Source organism: Mesoplodon bidens, assembly GCF_964165515.1.
Source record: "Mesoplodon bidens genome assembly, chromosome: 2".
Lineage (NCBI taxonomy): Eukaryota > Metazoa > Chordata > Mammalia > Artiodactyla > Ziphiidae > Mesoplodon > Mesoplodon bidens.
In genome coordinates, this window is record NC_138177.1 from 6247208 (window position 1) to 6270928 (window position 23721).

General features: G+C 33.8%; 1 protein-coding gene across 9 annotated transcripts in view; it reads left to right on the plus strand.

Annotated features, from left to right (window-relative positions):
• KCNT2 (potassium sodium-activated channel subfamily T member 2) overlaps nucleotides 1-23721 on the plus strand; it is a 354137-nt gene that overhangs the window by 125819 nt on the left and 204597 nt on the right. For 7 of the 9 annotated variants that reach the window (XM_081225686.1, XM_081225691.1, XM_081225687.1 and 4 more), the window contains 5 exons: nucleotides 1235-1283; nucleotides 3887-3946; nucleotides 12151-12225; nucleotides 13454-13537; nucleotides 16670-16764. In XM_081225686.1, coding sequence (XP_081081812.1) covers nucleotides 1235-1283; nucleotides 3887-3946; nucleotides 12151-12225; nucleotides 13454-13537; nucleotides 16670-16764 — 363 coding nt within the window. Of the gene's footprint in view, nucleotides 1-1234; nucleotides 1284-3886; nucleotides 3947-8241; nucleotides 8303-12150; nucleotides 12226-13453; nucleotides 13538-16669; nucleotides 16765-23721 lie in introns of those variants that run through there. The other 2 variants (XM_081225693.1, XM_081225694.1) reach the window with 2 other exon arrangements.

A 23721-nucleotide genomic window follows, 5' to 3' on the forward strand; every position in this document is an offset into this window, starting at 1 on the left:
AATTGAAAAGGTTTGGTGACTTATGTATTAAGTATTTACAAATAGAGGAGAGGAAAGCATCTAAGACGATGCCTAAGGTTTTGGCTAACCAAACACAATGGAATTTGGTTCCATTACTCAGATGTGAAAACCTGAGAGGCCCTGTTTTGGTGAGAAAGGTCATGGGTTTGGTTTGGAGCAACTGTAGATGTTAATCACCCAGGTAGATGTTACATTCTAGAATCACAAAGAGTACTTTAGTTTAATAAGCTCGGTAATTTCTTTTAATAGTTTTCTAAAGTTTGCAATTCTCTTTAAAACAAGAATTTTAAAGAGTTAATTGCTTTTTATTTTTGTTTAACATATTATGAAAAAGAAAATGATTCAAAGATTTAAAAATACACAGTCTTTTATGGGATTCCTCGAATACTTCATAACTCTAGTGAGTAGGCTTTGTTCTGCTTTGTATGTTTTTTATTTGCATATTTTGGGCAGCGTAATACAGCTATTTTCATCTTTTCCTAAGTAGAGTGTATTGCTGTGAATGACTAGTGTTTGAATCAACTGTACACCAAATGATGTAGATAAGGGTGAGGTATAAACAGTGAGAAATTGTAACTAGTAGGACATTAGAATGTATGGTGTTCTTTGCAGACTATAAACAATTTTTAACGTCAGAGATAATAGGATTTTTAAGAGACATTTAAGGACAATTACTCCTTGTCCTGCATAATGTTTTATGCTAACCTCAGTCACAGGTTTTTGGGTGATATATTAAATATTTTATAAAAATTCAAATCTGAATATAAATGTGCTCTGCAATCTGAGTCACTGACTCTTCTGATATTTCGACTGTTGAATGTGTGTTGCCGATATATTGTGTTAAAAATAACAAAGTCCTAGAGTTTATGGGAGATCCTTAAGTGGCTTTTCAATGGAGAGTTGATTAGCAGGTGGTTTGAGTTTTTCTACCCTGCCATCCTCACTCCTTAAATAAGGGCCCATTGTCTTTCCTTACATAATTAACATGAGACCAAAAACAAAATTAAAAAGTTTTTTTTTTTTTCCTGGAACAGAGACAAGTATTTCCAAAAAGAAAATTGAAGCAATATAAGATTTTTTTTCTAATTTTAATTGTGGTATTTTATTGTTTTTTTATGCTAACAACATTTAAATATTTCCAACTTTAGTCAAAATGTGAAAATGAATGCTTTTTTATTAAAAAAAAACTAATGTCTTATCATTCTTTTCATAGGTCTCATATCTTTTGGGTGAACAGAAGTCTACCTTTATGGGGCTTACAGGTTATGTACACTTTTGTTTTATTCCTATATTTCTGGATTTATTTATATTTTACTGAGCAATACTACTGGGGAGAAAAGTTTTGACATTAAAATGAGTTTTGGTTTATTGTTTAATTAATATTGATGCACAACTTAAAATTTTTATTCCTTTCTTCGCGTTTACGTGAGCTCTCCCTTCTACCTTTTGAGAATTTCCTCATGATCAGGTTTAGACCCAACCTTGTTTGAAGTCACAACAAGTTCACCAAACTACTTTAGGCATTCTTAAAGTCTTAGGTTATATCATCTTTGAAAAATTAATCAAAAGCCCATAACCATATTTGCATTTTTTACCTTATGTGCTCAATGTTGGGAACATGGTAGAATCTCAATAAATAATTGTTAGATGAATAAACAAATGAACAAACAGTTCGTGTTACCAATAGGAAGAGTTTGGTCCCTAAGCAGATAATTTTGTAAATAAAACAAAAAGTGTGCCCTGGCATAAAAGGAGTCCTGAAGAAGGAGTAAGGGAACGTGTGGAGCACAGTGTGTCTGAACTACATTTGTTGCAGTGTTCTCTGGAGTCCTCTGGATCTCTCTTTTTTCCTTTTTTTGTTGGATTTCATGCCAGGCAAACTTTTTACAACTTCCCATCTCCTCTACTCGTGTCTCTTTACTGCAGATACTTTTTAGTTTCTATTGTTTTTCAAAAGCAAAAATCATTCAAAGAGGAGAGTCTCTAAGATTAAAAACAATTGAGTCTGGAAGAAATGGAAGGACTCTTAAGTCTCACTGTGTATAAACAACCTTTAAAATACTTTAAAATCAAATGTTTGGGTTGTCTTTTAAAGTCAGGATGATTGTGAGGTCTGTACATTTTATATGTGACAATGAATTATTTCAATTATGTATGCATTGTGATTATAACTATGAATCCCATTTTTACTATGTCTGCATATTTTGTATTTTACTGAAGTCAAGTTGTGTTTTTTTTTTTTTTTACTGACTTTCATTTCAGTGCTGTACACACTTGTAAAGTAAGTTAATATTTTTATGAATAGTTATATATGGCCTTGACATATATTTTGATCTGTTCAAATTGCTTTTATCTGATAGTGATATTCTAAAATAATAAAAACACTCATTTTCACATAGGATTTTGGGCAATTCATGCTAAAAGTGGTCTTGAGATCATCTAACAATGTGTAGTTCTAGAAAAAGTAAGAGATTATGATTTAGAGAATTTGTGGAGAAAATTTTAAAAGTGAAAAATTTCTATTTTAATGTCTGTGTACTGTATGTACTTCTGGACTTATTTTACTTAGATAGTCATGCATTCATATATTTTTAAATTGTCCTTATATTTTAATATTCACCTAAATCAAAGTTTTCATTCCAACAGGAGTCAGAATCTAAAACTATATGGTATCTGCCTTTCTCATGCAGATTGACTTTACCCTCACAAATCTATGAACAAATATATTTGTTATCTCAGTTATTTCATGTTGATGCTTGCTTATTTTGATTATATTCCTGTCTCCTGAAGTGCTTAGGGTCTTTAACACAAAATAATTTGGATGTCTTTACTGGTTACTTTTTCTGTTGCAATCATAGCTCTTTGGTAGCTGAGCAGAGGAAACTGTATACAGAGTAGAGAATAGAGAGAAAAGTGGAAGCTTGTCTAGGGGGCTGCAGGATGCCCATGTCCAGCGGCAGAAGGGGAATTGACTGTGAAGTCCATTCAAATAAAATCTGAAAGTATCTTGAAGTGCTGACATGGACTATTTTGTTTAGTGTTTGAGGATGTTTCATTTTGTTTGAGGTGGGTGATAGGATGGAAAGTATCCTTCAACTCCAAACTTGTATTCTTTTATTTTCTGAAGGGAACTGCCATTTTTGGTGGGTGTACTGAGATGGTGGTTGTGTGGCTGGGGGAGAGCATTATGTGTGATGGGACAGTTGTGTGTGATTGTGTGTATTAAGCGTATACACACAAACAAAACCTATTCTTTACATATGGTGAAGATTCCAGCCATCTGACTGTTTTAATCCCACATTTACATTTGTGGTAATAAACTTGAAAAAGATTTATTGAGGAGTATTAGAAATTATAAAAACTAAGCTGGGGCCTCCCTGGTGGCGCAGTGGTTGAGAGTCCGCCTGCCGATGCAGGGGATATGGGTTCGTGCCCCGGTCTGGGAGGATCACATATGCCGCGGAGCGACTGGGCCCGTGAGCCATGGCCGCTGGGCCTGCGCGTCCGGAGCCTGTGCTCCGCAACGGGAGAGGCCACAACAGTGAGAGGCCCGCATACTGCAAAAAGAAAATAAATAAATAAATAAATAAATAAAAACTAAGCTGTAATGCCTGGGACAGCCTGCTACCTACCACCTGTATATAGAAATTAAAGTGCTACATAGCACCTCTTATATCATATATATATATATATATATATATATATATATATATATATATATATATATATATATATATATGTATATATGCATATACACACATATATGCACATATATATATATATATATAAAGTTAAAAGTATTGTAATCAGAATATATATTTTGATTTTGTTGCATTTTCTCATTAAGGTATAATTTATATTTTAGGTTTCAGTGGCATTGATAAGTCTCTTTGAAACAATACTACTTGGTTATCTCAGTTATAAGGTAAGTTATTTTAATTAGAAGTTTTCTGCTGGTAGAACACATTACTAGCATTGACCCAGTATTTCTCTATTTATAATTCATAATCTGGGGATAAAGCAAGCTCTTCTTAAACCCCTTTAACTATTTTGAACCTCTCCAGTATGTGATAAAAAGCTGTGGTAACATAGTAATATTTTCCTTGGTGGCTTAAACCTACTTCACTAATTCTCATGGGCTAATTTACCCATTACATGCATGCTCATATGAGACAAGCAGATGGAATGGTTTGGATTTTTATTGTTCTCCATCTCTTCTCCTGATCTGTACAGGAAACATTGAGGGAGAAAAACACGTCTGTTAGGAATTATTTTAATGAATTCCCTTCATTTTTGGCATAGGTTTGCTTGGCTAACCCAATTTAACAAATGTTTATTAAGTTCTTATTTGATGAAGAGCACCACACTGTGCATTATATTTTTCTCAATGAATTTACAATCTAGAAAGAGGGATGGGCAGGAGAAAATTATATAGACAATAATAATACAAGGCTGAATAATAGGTTCTTCCTATGAGGTGCAAATAAAGTCCTGTGGGGCTTCATAGAGAGAGGTCGTATGGGGTGAAAAGACTGACTTAAGCAGAATCCTTGAATCAGTAACTTCACTAAAGAAACATGAAAAGGCAGAACAACAGGGATTTATAGAATCAGCAAAGGCTTAAAAGAAGGAATGTGCATATAAAATTGGAAGAATTAATAAGTATTTAGGTTTGGGCAGAGTATGGCTTATGTGGGAAAATATTGATGGAAAAAGATGGGATAATATAGTGAGGGCCTTGCACAGCAACTAAGGTTGGGAAGTTGATGCAGGATGTTGAACACGAGAGTTCTATAATTGTAACTAAGTTTTAGGAGTATTAGTTCAGAATATCTGTGCAGCACAGGTCAAAGAGACATGGCACTGAAAACCACATGCTCAGTTAAGAGGCATTTGCAGTATGAAAGGAGAACTTCGAATGAAGCTTTGGCTGGGTGAAAGGAATACATTCAATGCAAGATAAGTCATGAAGGTAGAAACTAAAGAAATCATCAACTGAATAGTTGAAATAGATGAGGAGAAGAAAATGTCAAAAATCATTTTAAGGTTTCCTAAATCCAAATGACTGGGAACAAGTCAGTAAAGCCAAGAAAAGTTACATCAAGAAAAAAATCAGACTGGGGTCGAGATAGGTGGAATAATGGAAATGGTTTTGGAAATGATGAATCTGAGGTATTTTTGGACAAATAGCTGTGACATTCAGGCAATTGAAAAGGAGGATCTGGGACTTGCAGGAGAGATTTATTAAGAATTGGTAGTCATTTCCATAGAGATGATGAAGGAAGCATGCAAGTCCATTAAGGATGAGATAGTAGCCAATGAAGAAGAGAAGACCTACGTTAATGAAGATACTTATAGTGTGGCCGTAGGAAGAACCGAGCAATGAGGGCAGACAGAGGAATAGGTGAGAAGCGTGGAAAGTCATCAGAATGGTTGTCATAGTCATCACGGATTTCCAGTTCGCAGTTTCTGCATGTACGATGTCAACAAGTGCACTCAAGGTTCTGTTTTGGGGGGATTCTTATTTACCATATAAATTTCCTTCTCACTTCATAATGTAAGGTTTTGAAGATAACATTCCCTAGACTACTTTTTAATCCAAAATTTAGGGCAAGAAGTCTTTACAAACTCTTTCACCTTTTCCGCTGCCTTCCTTTTTAAAATTCTCATTAACTCCGCCTAAAGAACATAAGGCTAATGTCTAATAAGGTGAGATTGATGAATTAGAAAGTGTAGAAAGAAAAGAGTGAGTGCCTTCCAAAAAAAATACAGATGGATTGATTTAATATTTATGAGAAAAATAGGATGTTAGAAATGTCTAGGGAAGAAAAATATTAAATGACAGCATGGGAACCTTGGAAAGTTTAGTAAGAAGCTAGAGAAAGGCCTTTGGGTTTACAATTTGTGAGATCATTTGTTATTCACCCTTAAGAGCTCAATTTCAATGGAGTACAGTTGAGAGTAAAATTGTCAAATGAAGAATGTTGATTGACTGGTACAGGAGCTCCCTAGAGGCAATATAAAGAGGTGGAATATTGCCTCACAATGATAAAAATATGCATCTTTTAAAGAGAGCAAGTAGAGGGGACAGGAAAAAATGATGGATGAAGCAAGGTTTATAAAAAGTAAGAATAAGCTAGAACAGGAAGTTGAGGACTACTAATTAGCTTTGGATACATTCTGTTCTTTTCTGAGAGCACAGGAGATGGAAAATGGTGCCTGAAAGAATATTTTGAAGTTAGAGGAGGAAGCTGAAAGATCTTGCACATAGCTGGTCACTTAATCCTAAATTACTTAGAAAATACTAGCTTAGAGATGGACACCATAGAATAAGATGTTGAGGAGGGATCTTTTAATGGCTTATTAGTATATCTTCTTGTCAGAATAGGTGCTCTATAAATATGAATTGATTGACAAATCTGGATTTTGGATACCTAGAAGGATAAAATAAAAAGTCAAGTAAATTAACATCCAAGATGTTATCTTCTAAGGTCTTTAGTATTCAAGTATGTGATAAATGTTGAATATGATACGCAAAAAGTGACATGCTAAAAAATTAAACATGTGGGTGTTTTTATGTAATTTAATGAAATCTCTTCCACTAGTACAAGAGTATGTACAAATGCATAAACTGGCCAAAATATTAATCTGCATTGGTGAATGTATGTGCTCCAAATTCTAACTAAAAAGTAGTATGAAATTAACTTTGGTGCTTTGCTAATAGTAGTCATTTAAAATGCACGAAGAGATTCAAGAAGGAATTATAATTTTTCATTGTAATTATGTGGTGCTGACATTTGTAGTCAGTTAATTCCTGCCATTTATAAAATGAGAGCAAAGACCTAGCAGGTCGAGCTAGATGACATATAATATTTTCATTCTGACCTTCATAAACATTAATGTCTAGATGGAGGAGAGGTTCATGGTGAAAGAGTCCTGTGTGTTACAACACAAGATAAAAAGGAGTTATGTGACATTAGAAGGACAGGTTGTTGTTAATTACCTTCTTTTCTTTTCATATATTCAGTCAAATTCATGAACTCTTCTGACCCTTTCAATAAACTGTTGGATACATTTTCTGGCATGAAAAAATTAAATAATTGATAACTATTTATGGCATATATATAAGGCAAATCCATACAGCAGAACTTCAAATGAGGTCCTTCTCTCAAATTTGACTTTTAAGAAAAATTATAGACAGGTATGCAGAAATGGATATTGTATTAGTAATGAAATCCATTTCTAATATTGCTCTTTGATATTTCTAGTTCTGAAATATCAATAGCAAATCAACATAAAATTTTCTCATATTTATTTACATCTGCATATATATATATACAGATAATGTATATATTTACATATACAACATATATGTATATATGTGATATTTAAAAATAAATTTAATACTTTATTTGTAAGTACTTTATAGTTCTTAAAATTAGACTTTCTAAAATAAGCATGACTTAATCCTTAACAATTAAGAAAGTTTAAACTATCATGGAGACTATAGTTTTTTTTTAAATCAAAAAACTAATGAGTAAAAGCAAAATGAGCAAAAACTCTTAAAAGTATATTTTGAGGTTAGCAGATAATAACTTACAAATCCCTGACATCCACTTATTTTGTCCTCTGTCATACAGAATTGCAGGTCTGAAGTTAAATCATCATTCAGTTCATGTTTATTTATCGCTATTTGTCAAAAGAGTCGCAGGGATTGCCCAACAGGGAAGTTCTTATTCTTCTGTCAGATAGATACCCTCTATGTCTTTAGCAGCTGCTTTCAAAATAGAACTCTATGGGCTTCCCTGGTGGCGCAGTGGGTGAGAGTCCGCCTGCCGATGCAGGGGACACAGGATCGTGCCCCGGTCCGGGAAGATCCCACATGCCGCGGAGCGGCTGGGCCCGTGAGCCATGGCTGCTGAGCCTGTGCGTCCGGAGCCTGTGCTCCGCAACAGGACAGGCCACAGTGGTGAGAGGCCCGCGTACCGCAAAAAAAAAAAAAAAAAAAAAATAGAACTCTATTTATACACACACATTCATTAACTCAAAAGGAAACAAAAACATGCCCTGGCATAATTTCCAAATCTCTGAAAACAAAAGTTCAGCACACCTAGAAGGCTTTGGTTAAATCTACAATTCTTTTTTCTATACAGTAATCACTTTATAAAAAGCAACCGTTTTGAAATGTTAACATGATGATGGGCTTATTTCTGGAAAGAACAAAGGTTTCGGACTAGGACGCCCAGATCCTGGTGATTCTGCTTACCGTGCCATGGAAATGGTAAATCTAAATGTTGTTGAGTTTACATTCAGAAATACAAAAGACTGCCATAGGGTTACTCCATAATTTAAACTCACTGAAGGAAAGTAAGTTATTAGTCTTTTTGGTTAAATATTTTAAATATAGGTATTCTTAATATTATAGAAGAAAATGCTTTTTAAAAGTCCCATGTTCCAACCTTGGCTAACAACAACTAAATTACCATAAGTCTTATAATTTTTAAAGTGCTTTTTAGAGTTACCTAGATAATAGTTCCAAACTTGCACTTTCTTTTATGATAAAAATAAAAGCCTGGTACATCTTAGAAAATCACCTATTGTCCTGCATTTTTATTGGTTAAGGAAGGTTACATCCATACCAAATGTTGTAGAATTGTTAGATTAGGTTTTATTTATATTTTACTGAATTCTGTCAACAAGAAGAGGAACACAGAGAGCTCTACACGCTTAGAACAGAGAAACCTACTTTTTAGGAACTTTTTTTTTCTTTAGCTTACCTTTTGGAAGAAGACTAATGCCTTTCATCTCGTTCAGGAAAATAAGATTAAGTGAAACAGGTATTTAACTTAATTTTGAAAGGCATGTGCCTGCCTTTTGGATCTTATTTCATGCTTCTCTATGTAGCGGCATTCTCCGGATTTAGGCTTTCTTTTTTCATCATAATTACTTTTATGATGTGGATTTATATGATGCAGGCCCATGGGGACTCTCTAATAGTCAATGCAACTTTTGGATAATTTTTCTATCTATTTTTCATCAGCTCATCTTAGGGGAGATAATTTATGAATGTTCAGAAGCCAACCTGAGATCTTAGAATTAAATCTAATGAATATAATCGAAAAGTTATTCACTTATTTTTAGCCATGAGTACATTGCCTCCCTGTATAATTTTAGATTGTGAAAATTAGTCCTCAGGGGGAAATTCCTTACTTGCTACAACACACACATACACAAACATGCACACACGTTAGCTATGAATCAACAGGAGCGTGTTTGACATAATGCAGTTCTAGTTTTTATTGAGGAGCTTCAGACTGTCAAGGACTGTGCTAGGAACAGAGCAAAGAACCCCGAGCTAAACAGATGCTCTCACCTGGACCTCCTGACATTAAAATCAAGTGTTGATTAAATATATAAAGGCAAACTGAAAAAAAAAGTAATGAGAAGGATGTTGATGAAGATCGAAAAACCTAGTGTGGGAATCTGATCTTGTCTGGTGTGTGTGCAATGAGGGGGCAAGGAAAGCCTCAAAACACTCAAAAGATTTTGAGTTAAGAGCTGAAAGATGTGTGTGAATTAACTAGACAAAGGGAAATTGGAACGGAAGTGGAGATTTTCCAAGTCTCTTCAAAAGCACGTGCCAAGGCCCTGGCATATATAAGGAGCGGAAGGTCTTTGGAAAGAATGATCTTTAAAATTCAGGTGGAGAGGACAAGGAGAGATAAACGATATGTTGCCTTGTAGGTTGTAATAGAATCTGTGTTTCGCTGTGCAAGTGTCTGAATTGTTGAAGGGTTTCAAAGTGAGTGGGGGTGGAGTGGGGTGAGGGGTAGGGATTGGCACATGAGATGTGCCTTAGAAACCTATTCGTGGTAACATTGTGGGAGGTGAATGGGAATGGGGCAAGAAGGAAAGGGGAGGAGACCCGTTAGGAGGCTGGAGTGGGATTAGCGTTAGAATGAGAACCAGAGGACTCAAGATCCATATATGAATCAGGAAGTCTTATTGATGAATTATTCTTGTTTAGCATGTGAAAGGAAAGTGTAAAGAGTTTCTCCAGAATTGTTGGTTTCTGTTACTAGAGAACCAGTCAGGGCAAACATCATACATTTTACTTTTAGGTGGTCTATTTTATTGGCGTAGAGTTGCTTGTTAGTTTCTTATGATCCTTTGTATTTCTGTGGTGTCTGTTGTAACTTCTCTTTTTTCATTTCTAATTTTATTGATTTGAATCCTCTCCCTTTTTTTCTTGATGAGTCTGGCTAAAGGTTTATCAATTGCATTTATCTTCTTGAAGAAGCAGCTTTTAGTTTCACTGATTTTTGCTATTGTTTTCTTCGTCTCTATTTCATTTATTTCGATCTTTATGATTTCTTTCCTTCTACTATCTTTGGGTTTTGTTTGTTCTTCTTTCTCTAGTTGCTTTAGGTATAAGGATAGGTTGTTTATATGAGATTTTTCTTGTTTCTTGATGTAGGATTGTATTGCTATAAACTTCTCTCTTAGAAATGTTTTTTTCTGCATCCCATAGGTTTAGAAATGTTTTTTCTGCATCCCATAGGTTTTGGATTGTCGTGTTTTCATTGTCGTTTAAATTTTACTTTTAGACATATTACCCACAGGGTGCCTTTGAGGCATCTGTGTGAAGCAGTGGATTAGGCAGTGAGATCTGAAAGATTCTCAGATAGAATTATTATTATTATTATTTTTTTTAATTTTTATTTTTTGTGTGGTACGCGGGCCTCTCACTGTCGTGGCCTTTCCCGTTGCGGAGCACAGGCTCTGGACGCGCAGGCTCAGCGGCCATGGCTCACGGGCCCAGCTGCTCTGCGGCATGTGGGATCTTCCCGTACCGGGGCATGAACCCGTGTCCCCTGCATCGGCAGGCGGACTCTCAACCACTGCGCCACCAGGGAAGCCCCATGCTCTGCTGTTTTTTGATGATGTTTTAAGCATTCGCCAAATGCAGCCTCCATGTCTAAGCCCAGCTGTCTGAGTCGATCACCCGAGCTCTCCTCACTGAGCTGGACGTGGTGAGGGAAGTATCACAGCACCCTTGTATCTCTACACAGAGGAGGTCTCAATGCTTCTGCTTCTTCCACCTGCTCCCTCCGCCACTCTGTATACAGCTTGCAGACGGGTGATGAACCAATGATAACAAAACCTCTTTAGCACACAGACGATTGCTGATCTAGAACTTGCCTTGTGAAGTGGAGGTGTTTTTCATCACTGTAATGTTTTAAGGCTTTGGGACCTCAGGAAAAATAAAGAATCCCAATATTATATCCAGTGTCACAAAATAATTAGACATTACAGGGAGTCAGATTTCAAATTGCCTGACTAATGGGTAGTTCTTGTTTTCATAGACGAATAAACTGCTTTAGGAAGTTCTGAGTTCTTTTTTGCTAGACACCGTTCAAGAAAGTTTCAGGAATGACCTGTTAGTCAGTGTGGTTGCCCAGAGCTGCACAATTAGAAGGGCCCGTGCTTGTTTTAATGCTTTGATGTCACCTTCTTGAAATTATTCATAATTTGTTAATAAGAGGCCCTGCATTTTCATTTTGTCCTTAGCCCCACAAATTAGGTAGCCAGGCCTGATTAATATCATTGCACTATGTGGGTTGGAAGATTAGAATCCAGAAGATTGAGAAAATCCTCCCTTTAAATTTTATTAATCTAAAAACAATGTTAATTCCAAGGAACATCGTTATATGTTTGTGTTTGCGAACTATTTGATATGCTTTAAAGTTTGTGAATGTAATTATTATAGTAAAAAAATTAAGATTGAGTCGCTTTTTCATTGATTCTGTAAGGTTTTTTAATGTGTTTTAATTTTGCTAGTAACTTTTCTTCCATGAAATATGATATAATTAAAATGTATTATGTGCAATATTCAAGGATTACTACAAACATTTGTTTTACTTCTTACACTGACTACAAAATTGAGAGGGCACAATTACATTCAGCAAAATAATCTCTAAAAGTCATTGCTACATTTCTAAATAATGATTTGGTATTTTGTTAATGTAAGCATCCTTATTGCTAGAGAAATTCTGATTCTGTCTTTTTCCCCCTTTAATGGGATTCAGTTATAATTGACTTTCATTTTTACTCATTTTTTCTTGGAAGGGAAACATCTGGGAACAGATTTTACGAATACCCTTCATCTTGGAAATAATTAATGCGGTTCCCTTCATTATCTCAGTAAGTCCTAAAAGAATCTTTAAAAGAAATAAGTTTTTTTATTAGACATAAAGTCTTTAAATCTAAATAGTAATAGATAACATATTAGCTCAGATAAATGAATTTAGACTTTGTTATTGTTTTAAATCATGGTATTAAAAAATAAATAGTAAAATCACTTGGATAACTGGGTTGTGAAATTAAGTGAAAATTAATGAGATTTAGTACAACAGCAAATTGAAATGCTTTTAGAAATATATGCTCTAGAGGTGCCATTTTAACAAGTGTCAATATTGTCTAAACAAACCAGGAATTAATCACTCCATTTCTGTGTATATTGTGGAATTAAAAAAATAGAAAACAAGTAAAACCAAGTATTTATAAGAGTTTCTCATGCTAAGAATATGTTTATCTCGAGCTTAACCACAGGATTTCCTAAGTCCAGTTCTCTATTTACTAAGAAAGTTGCCGTCAGCCAGACAACCAGTAATTTGCTTCTTTATCAAAGTCTGTGGAGGACCAATTCCACAGTGATCCTGTTTAACTACAAAATATGTAACTAGCACTTTCCCATTGCAAAATTAGGTCTTAATCTCTGTTTGATAAAGTTACAGTAATATCTGTTGGTAATATGCTTTCTAAACCTTATTTGTTTGAATTTTATTTGGAAAATTATGAAAAGAAGTCAATATGATCTGAAGCTGTTGCTAAGTTCTGACAATTATTTTAATTTGAGTGATTTATCTAGAGGAGCAACTGGCCCCAGATTGAATGACTGGCTAATTAAATATAATTCCAATGGAGTACAGTTCCCCAATGTCACTAAGAATGTTTGAATCTTCAGAGACTAAGTGGTAATGCTATGAAAAACTAAAGCTCTGTCTCCTTACATCTACTTTTTACTTTCAGTTGCAGGAAAGAAAGAGGTGATGTCTATTATAAACTGTCACACTAAAAGATTTAGTGATCGAATTAGCACAGTTATAGCTGACATCCAGTGAGGGCTGATTATTTTCATTCTACTTCTACAATAATTTTCCAAAGAATTTTTCCTTAAGTAAGACTTAGAGAATGAATGAAAAGATCCTGTCTGCTCCTTGCATGTCAATAGTCATATGAGTTTAAAGTATTTGTCACATGTTTTAGATCATTCTATTGTTTTTAATAACTTATTTCTGTTTCACATTTCTTCTCAGTCATATCGATTTCTTGCTTTGAGATAAAAGTTTAGTTTTGATTTGTTTTCCAGATATTCTGGCCTTCCTTAAGAAATATATTTGTCCCAGTCTTTCTAAACTGTTGGCTTGCCAAACATGCCTTGGAAAATATGATTGTAAGTATAAAAGACAAGTGTAAAGACAAACATATTTTTCAACACTCCATTATTTCTTACCTCATTAAAGTAATGTGTTGCATAAATGTCTAAGCTAATAGATCCCAAGTCTGCTTATATCCTAATGAGAATGAAAAGTCATAAAATGCCCATATTGACAAGTCCCTTCCTTCATAAGGCCCTATGAACTGGTAAACAAAAATAGTTCAGATATTCTAAATATCACCAAACCAAAGCTAACTGCTGTTCGGACTGGTCCAACTAGTTAACCAATTTCCTGAAGACAAACAGCCTTGCCTTCTAAGGCAATCTCTTGATGTGTAACGGGACCCCTGGTTTTAAGGCTTCAGGAGGTAACATTGTCAAACTCTTCTTAACTGTAGGTAATCTCACAGTCCATAAAAAGCTATGGGCTTTTTTTTTTTTTTATTTAAGATGTTGGGGATAGGAGTTTATTAATTAATTTATTTATTTTTGGCTGTGTTGGGTCTTTGTTTCTGTGCGAGGGCTTCCTCTAGTTGTGGCGAGCAGGGGTCACTCTTCATCGCAGTGCACAGGCCTCTCACTGTCGCGGCCTCTCTTGTTGCGGAGCACAGGCTCCAGACGCGCAGGCTCAGTAGTTGTGGCTCACGGGCCTAGTTGCTCGGTAGCATGTGGGATCCTCCCAGACCAGGGCTCGAACCCGTGTTCCCTGCGTTAGCAGGCAGATTCGCAACCACTGTGCCACCAGGGAAGCCCCATCTATGGGCTTTTGTAAGACACTATATAGGAACCAGAAGGCCCTCATGTAAAGTCACCTTTTTAGACTGGGTTGGGTTGGGAGTAGGATATTAGGAGGGAGAAAGTGAAGCAGGAAAGGAGAGATGCAGAACTCAGAGATGTGTCACAGTTACATTTTGCCCAAGGCTGACCCTGTTCGGAAGGACTGATTTATAACTATGACCAAAATCTCTTTGCTATAAAAGGCTTGGACACTTATGAGTGAGCTTGCTGCTTGGTCATTTATTCTACAGGTGTTAATAGGAGTCCACTCTATGTTAAGTGCTCTGATAAGATAAGCAAATGATTCAACTTCTTTGCTAATGTCTTCATCTTCAAAAGAGAATAAAAGTACTTACATACAGGCTTGCTGTGAGAATTAAATGAAATTATATATACGTGCATATATATGTATGTGTAAAATCTTGTATCTGGCATAAACATAGTAAGGGCTCAATATTTTTAATTTTATCACACAGAAATTAAATGTGTTGGGAGGCAAAGTTGCTTTTCTCTTAAAGAGCTTTTTTTTATATAAAAACATCTTTATTGGAGTATAATTGCTTTACAATGTAAATAGCTTTTTAACAGAAATTATGACACAGGTTGTGGCCAAAAGGAATATCTGGATAACATTTGAATATTCACAACCAGATGAATATTTCTAAACATCTGTGTTAAGTAACCACTGAAACCTCATGAAAGTTCATGGCTAAGAAGGGGAGAGTGTAGCCTGTGGATGTTTTGTGGAAACATCAGTCTGTCTTAACTGTCCAAAAAAATACTATTTCGCTAAATATAGATTGCCTAAATTCCTAATGAAAAAAAAATACTCCAGGAAAACATAAACGTCTTTGCTAATTAGCGTTTATTAGCTGTTGGAAAAAGTAACCTAACCAAGAGAGGAATCATTAGTCAATCGTTGAGAGTAGAAGTAGTGCTTTGCATTGTTAATTTAGGATTCATTTTCCATCATAGCTTTATATTTTACTTCTCCTCTCCCTGGTTGCTAAATTTTAATTTATTTTTCTGTTCATTAACACCTCTGTTAGAAGAAAGTAAGAGATACGAGGTGAAATTCTAGTCAACTTTGTTTTTGTTACAGTTTTGGTTAAGTGTGTGGTAGAGGAAGATAAACAATGGCTCATTGAGACTTTTCTTGTGTTGATGAAGTTATTTATCTCACGCAGTCTTGATATGCAGACTGTTAAAATGTTACTATAAAAAATTATACAACAGGAAACCATAAAATAAAACATTATGCAAAACTAAAAACCTTCCACACAGACTAAGTACTAGTAATAATTTATATTCTTCTAATATTTTCTATGAAAATACACACACACACAAAATCATATGTTTAATTTTATAATTTGAATTTTTTGTCATATAATAGTATGTGGTGGACAGGTTCCTGTCATTAAATATTCCTGTTCAAACCATTTTTAATGGTTGCATCTAAATCTGCTATCTAGTTTTGATCAATTTATTTAACCATTTTTCTATTGCATTTTTAGTTACTTTAATAGTAATGGACATTCATTATTTCATGTAATAAATATTATAATTTTGTAATAAAGATGAACATACATAAGTATTCGATTTCCATCTCATAATTTTCATGTGGTTAGCTTTTAGAAATTATGTTATGGGGTAAATACTAATTAAATGACTGAATCCACGAAGTAGAAAGGGCATACTTTTGTGAATTTTGACCTGTATTACCAAATTACTTTCAAGAAATTTATAACAAATTACATGAGCAGTATTATATGTGAGTGCTTTTTTTTTGCATATTAAATAACAGTGGGTATTATTATTTTTGATGTATTTCAATTGGAAAATAAAATTATATCTTGAATTCACATTTCTCTTAATATGAATGAAATTAATCTAAAAATGTTCATTGGCTATATTTTATTTTTATGATAAATCGCCTGGCATAATTCATGTTATTTTTCCTGATTCAGAGAATGAGATATGGTTGTAGTTTGGTCCAGCTATTACTTTCCCCTTAATTGAACATATTATTTTCTGATCTTTTAAAATTAGAATTTTCCACAAGAGAGCATACTCACCGTGGAGGGCTTTTGGGGAGTCAGTGTAACAACTCTACAGATGTTTGTAAGGCGAGTAAACTAAAATTTGGTGCTTTGGTGGTCTCCCATAGTATTATCTTGGTAATATGAATGTTACAGTAAGGTTATTTAGACCAAGGCAAAAATGAAAATATGCTGCTATATCCATTTAAAGTATATGTGTTGAGTATGCACAAGATAGTTGAAATGTAATACATAGGAATAAATGTAACAAAACTCATGAATATGTAGTATCTATCAAAATTTAAAATATGCATGTTCTGTATTATTTCAGAATGATCTACACAGAGCCATTCAGCGTACACAGTCTGCAATGTTTAATCAAGTTTTGATTTTAATATCTACATTACTATGCCTTATCTTCACCTGGTAAGATCATACATATCAGCATTTTTATTATGTTTTGTTTTAATTATAGTTCTACAAAAACATATAATAAACCACTTTAATTAAGATTTGGCTACAATAAATGAATAGATAAATAGTCACTATAAAAAGTAATTGTCACCTACAGAAATAGAAGTGAAATCCTTACTTCAGTCTTAAGGAAAAAACAAGAAAGCACATCAATCATTTGGTATTGATGTTTACTGCAGCTCTGAGGTTTTCCCAAATGCTGTAAACAACCAGATCACTGCATGTCACAGTTGTCAAACAAGAATTTTTCCTTCAAACTGCTGGCATGGGGGTGCCCTCATCTTTCCATAATCTTCAAAGCAGAACCACTGTTGAGAACACTGTCCCTGCCCATCCCTGTCTGCCTACCCCTCCTCCCCCGATGTTCTCTCAGGCATCCAGGCAGAAAGCTAGGGTAGACACGACAGTGCGAGGCAACTGGTACGTTGCTTTATTATAGAAAACAGTTTTTTTTTATGAACTAATTTTTTATTTTTTTAAATATCTTTTTTGGAGTATAATTGCTTTACAATGGTGTGTTAATTTCTGCTGTATAACAAAGTGAATCAGTTATACATATACATATATCCCCATATCCCCTCCCTCTTGCGTCTCCATCCCACCCTCCCTATCCCACCCCTCTAGGTGGACACGAAGCACGGAGCTGATCTCCCTGTGCTATGTGGCTTCTTCCCACTAGCTAGCTATTTTATATTTGAGAGTGTATATATGTCCATTCCACTCTCTCACTTCGTCCCAGCTTACCCTTCCCTCCTCCCATGTCCTCAAGTCCATTCTCTACATCTGTGTCTTTATTCCTGTCCTGCCCCTAGGTTCTTCATAACCATTTTTTTTTTTTTAGATTCCATATATATGTGTTAGCATACGGTATTTGTTTTTCTCTTTCTGACTTACTTCACTCTGTATGACAGACGCTAGGTCTATCCACCTCACTACAAATAACTTAATTTCATTGCTTTTTATGGCTGAGTAATATTCCATTGTATATATGTGCCACATCTTCTTTATCCATTCATCTGTCGATGAACACTTAGGTTGCTTCCATATCCTGCCTATTGTAAATAGAGCTGCAATGAACATTGTGGTACATGACTCTTTTTGAATTATGGTTTTCTCAGTGTATATACCCAGTGGTGGGATTGCTGGGTCGTATGGTAGTTCTAGTTTTAGTTTTTTAAGGAACCTCCATACTGTTCTCCATAGTGGCTGTATCAATTTACATTCCAACCAACAGTGCAAGAGCGTTTCCTTTTCTCCACACCCTCTCCAGCATTTATTGTTTGTAGATTTTTTGATGATGGCCATTCTGACTGGTGTGAGGTGATACCTCATTGTAGTTTTGATTTGCATTTGTCTAATGATTAGTGATGTTGAGCAGTATTTCTTCTTTTGGAATGAGAAATGATGCACTGCCCATATGGATTCATGAAGAGACTTACTAGAGAAAAAAACAATTCAAAAATCAAAAAATGAGATAGAATGATATGTCTGTTTTTCAACATAATTATGTGTAATTGTGTTCTGACCTGGATTTGACCTATTGAGAAAGAGAAAAAGCTAATTAGGAAGTAGTACAATAGGAAGAATGCCTTCATCACTAGTACAATAATATTTTTAAAGTATAGTTATAGATATATGTATGTAAATATAGTTGTAGGTATAGCAGTATAACAACTATTACACCTAAGTAGTATGCAATTAATACCTCTATTCAATGGATTTAAAATATGTTTTATTGCATACTTTTATATTTAAAAAGTAAACATTTTAGGATATTTCATGTCTTTAAACATAAAATACCCCTTTAAAATGGACACAATGCCATCTTATCATTTAATTTTTTTTACTCTTCACAACTTGTTTTTATTATTTACCTAGTAAATATTTAACTGCATAAATTTGAAATACTAACAGTAATGCCTTCTCTTCTAATGTCACAAAAAGTTCTTAATTTTATGATACATAATTTAGATAATTTAGGAAATTTCTCATTTTACTTAAGGAAAGTATTATTTAAAATTAAAATTTTTATATACCTATGCACATGCTACTTTCTCAATTACAGAAAAATTACAAAAAGTAAAATGAATGAGTCTAAATATTATGGGAGTCTATTAAAGTAAATTTACTAAAGAGGTAATTGAAATTTTAATGCAAAAGTAAGGACAGATTATTTTTGTATGATAACACTTAGTCCAGTACTTTGGTTCTGGAGGTATCCTCATCACAGTGAACTACCCACAGTGGGTTCTCTATTTGCTCTTACTTTCTGCTATACATCTATTTCTTGAGTAATTTTTATTTTCAAAGGAAACAACTACACAAATTTTGCCATTTTCTTATGCCACAGTGCTGTGCTAGGTAAAGGGTTTTCATGATCTATATGTAATTTCTAATATACAGTTTATTTGTCACTTTAATCATTTGTGTTTCACTTTTTGTTTTATTTGCAATTGTAGTTACTTTGTTGTTGTTGTGTGTATGTATGTTTAAACTTTAGACATTTGAGTGGTAGTTTTGACAGATATTATCTAATCTTCAAGCTGTCACCAATACATGGATATGAGTCTACCTTTTAACGTGCAATTATTATTTAGAGTTAGTTTAGGTACATAAAATGTTATTGTTTTCAATCACACATACTCAATACATTTACATTAATATGTTTTAAAATTATAGTATCAAGGATGGAAAAACTGAAGTTTGATCTCTTTGTGTATTCTTCTCTAGCATTACAAGCAAAATGTCTTCATAAATCATGATCATCATAGTAAGGTAGAATAAGTCTTATTCAAATTCACCATTGATGGTGGGGTTACCTACAAGAAAACTATGAACAATGATACATTACTTATGCTATATCATCAGGCTATTTTACGAAAGAGTTACACCACACATATTATAAAATACAAATATACACAAAGATACAAGAACTTACTCAAATAGAAACATGTAGGTAGTCTATCCAAGATTGTTACATCAGCTTAATACTGTTGGAGACAAAGTTTGCTTATATCTTGTTCTCAGCCATTTTCGAAGCAGTGTTTCCATGGTTTAGTATGGCTGCTTTGCTCTTGCCATTACATCCTAACTCCATCCTTAGGAAAGAAGAATAGAAGGCACAACCCAGAAATTGTGTGCATAACTTAGGCTAGATTTGGTCATATACTCACACAATAGCTGCAGGGGATCTGCAAAAAATGTAGTCTGTCGGGGCAACAAACACCCAGTTGAATATTATACTATCAAGAAAAAGAAAAGTGTGATGTTGTGGAACAATAAGCAGTCTCTGGCAATGATAAGTCATAAATGTTTACATGTACACTGTTTGTTTAAAACTCAAGTCTATACTAATTTGGAGGCCTTGGGCAAATTACTTATTTATCTAGTCTTGTTTTCCACATCATTAAATGAGTACAATATTAATCACCCTATAAGATTTTTGTTGTTTGTGTTTTTTCAAATGAGGATTAAATTAGATATGTTTAGAAAATGTCTGTCTAGCAGAGGGCATGGCATATGGTGTGAACACTCCAAAAATTTTAATTTCAAAAGTGCTCTTTATACAAGATGATTGAATTATCATGTGAACCTGAAAAAAGAGATTTACTCTAAAATGTTTAAGCATAGTAATTTGTTAATAATACTATGAAACTGAATCAGGATGATTAAAAATGATTCTAGTCAGCAGACAGGGGACTAACTACTTTTTTTTTCCTTCCAGTTTTATTGGGAAATAATTTACATACAGCATTATACAAATGTAAGGTGTATAGGATAATGATTTGCTTATATACATCATGAAATAATTGCCATGATAAGTTTAGTGACTATCTATCATCTCATATAAATATAAAATAAAAGAAAAAAATTTCCTTGTGATGGGAACTCAGGATTTATTCTCTTAACAATTTTCATATATAACAGGGCAGTGTTAATCATATTGATGTTAATCCTGATTTACATTACATCCATGGTACTTATTTATCTTATAACTGGAAGTTGTTACCTTTTGACCGCCATCATCATCATACAAAGATACTGCATTATTATTGACTATATTCCCCATGCTGTACATTTCATTCCAGTGACTCACTTATTTTGTAACTGTAAGTTTGGACCTCTTAATTCTCCTCATCTATTTCATACAGTCCCCAGACCCCCTCCCCTCTGGCAACCACCTGTTTGTTTTGATATGTTTGTTCATTTGTTTTGTTTTTTAGATTCCACACATAAGTGAAATCATACATCATTTGCTTTCTCTGTCTCACTTAACTTAATACCCTCTGGGTTCAGCCATGTTGCTACAAATTGCAAGATTTCATTCTTTTTTTATGACTGAGTAATATTCCATTATATATATATATATATATATATATATATATATATATGTATGTATATATATGTGTGTGTGTCTATGTACATATTTTTATATGTATATTTGTAAATATGTGTATGTATATATATTTGTATCTATGTATGTATAATGGTATATATGTATATATACACACATATATATATTCCATTGTGGTGAAATTAGTCATAATTAATTGCTGTTAAGTTGTTTCATAGAGCAAGTCTATCATTGCTTTTCCAAATCAGAACTTTTAATACATACATTAAATTTTAAGCCCCAAATGATTCAGGAACTAATATTTGATGAAATGGCTCTGTTGTTCATGGATCTCACAATCTTAATATTACCTGTTTGGAAAGCTGCTGTATGGTTTTAAAATATATCTTGTCTTCAACATTATGAACATTAAAAAGGACTATCATTAAGCATTCGTCTATAAGAGACACGATGCTCAGTGCCAAACTGAAATAAAAATGAGACTACTGACCCCTCCCTGTAGGGAATGTGCTCAGAATTGCTTTTCCTGTCATTGTAATGGAATTGGACTAATCTTCCTGCGTGTTGGCTGTGTGCCCCTCCTGCTCAGTAGTGCACACTTCCAAGACAGCTGGAAATTGTGATTCAGCCTGTGTCTCTGGAACAAAGCAGAGACAATTGGTCCATCTGGTAATTAAGTGCATGACTTTAGCTTAATTATCAACATATTCTAACCAATAGTAAGTACTCTAATTTATAATGCATTTGGTGTTTCTAATTTTACACTAGTAGACTTATTTTTGCACCTACTTTGATTCAAATTTTTTATTTGTATATGTATTACATATTTTCATATTATTTTGTAGAGTTATAAAACAAAGAGCTATATTAGGTTAGTGGATATTTTGTGTTTTAGTCCAATGTAAAAAAAATGATTTTACCTCCTCAGTCTTATTTAAGGAGAAAATGAACCTATTTATTTATTGTTTAAAATGTGATCTAGTTAAACATTATTAGCATGCTTAATTCAAAAGTATTTGGGATTTTCCTGTGCATCTTTGATTAATACTTATTGAATACTGGATGCTTAAGTTCTTGGACTCTATTTACTGAATTGACTCTTAAGGCAAAGAGCTACTTGGGAAGTGGACAGTGAGAAGCTAAGTACTGTAGTTTGGAGAAAGTATTATAACATGGTCTAGCAGTATAGCACCATCATGATATTTGATTACTAGTTTTGTTTGGTCACATTTGTTTTGCTTATATTACAAATGAACAACAGAAAGTGCATTTGTCTAAAGATCTGGCAACTGACTAACAGTCCCCAAGCTTGTTTCACACTAGAACAAATAGAAAACTATTTGTCCCAACTCAATTTTGCATAAGTGAGCAGCCAAGTTTTAGGCAGTTAATTAACCAAGTAAGCTGAATTCAAATTGAGGAAAAGCGGAATATGGTTATTGAATATATATAAATAATAATTATGTAATTATTATTAATATAAAAAACTAAGAAACATGGTTTTGAATTAAAATTCTGCAACAAATAAGCAATTTTTGAAATACGACAATAATGTACAGTTATTTTCAAACATCAAATACTGAGAATAATGGCTAACATTTCAAGGGTTTCCTATGTATTAGGCACTATTCTGAGCACATGTATTAACTAATTTAACCTTTAACAGCTTATAAGATAAGTGCTATTGTCCTTATTTTATAGATGAAGAAACTTTGAGGCACAAAGTAGTTAAGGAATTTGCAAAAAAAGGAAAACAGCTAAGTATATCTATCTTAAATATCCACTTATCTGTAAGCTGTGCTAAAACTTCAGGAAAAAATAAAGGCATCACCTACAAATGAATAAGAATCAATCTGATATCCATGTTCTCATCTGAGTTAAAAGTTTCTAAAACACAGTTCACAAGTTTCCAAGAAAAAATTGATTTAGAACCTAAACTTTAATAGAATTTAAGCCCTCATTGAATTATGAGAATAATGTAGTTATTTTCAGATACACAGGAACTTAGAAAGTATGCTACCTATGTAGTATTAAACATGTATTACAAAAATAAGAAAAAAAATTAAAGGAAAAAAATATATATGTTATGAGAAGCAGTGGTATATGCAACAGCTACTCATTGGATCTGGCTCTGGGAAACCCCATCTTCACACTTCATTTTATCAGAAGTATAGATGAAGATTTATCCAAGCAGAGGCAGAGACCCCAGTTTTATTGTCCATGGTGAAGACACCTAGCCAAGGGAGGTTTCCACTTAGAAGTTGGGGTAAAGGTGTGAGAGAAAGCCAGTTGTCATACTACACTAATTGAGAACCAATGACTTCTGATGGTTTTTAGGAGAATAATAGTTCTGCAGGAAAGGCTCTGTGACATTGGTTTTATACCACTCAAGATGGTCAGTTATGTATGAAAGCCATCAACTGATAATCTCAAAAATGAATACACATAGGGAGTGTGACACATGTGAGGTCTCCTTGAAAAAATTACCTTAGGACAAAATCTACAAAATTAAGAAATAAAATTAAGGAAAATAAAGAAGTCTTGATAAAAGATTT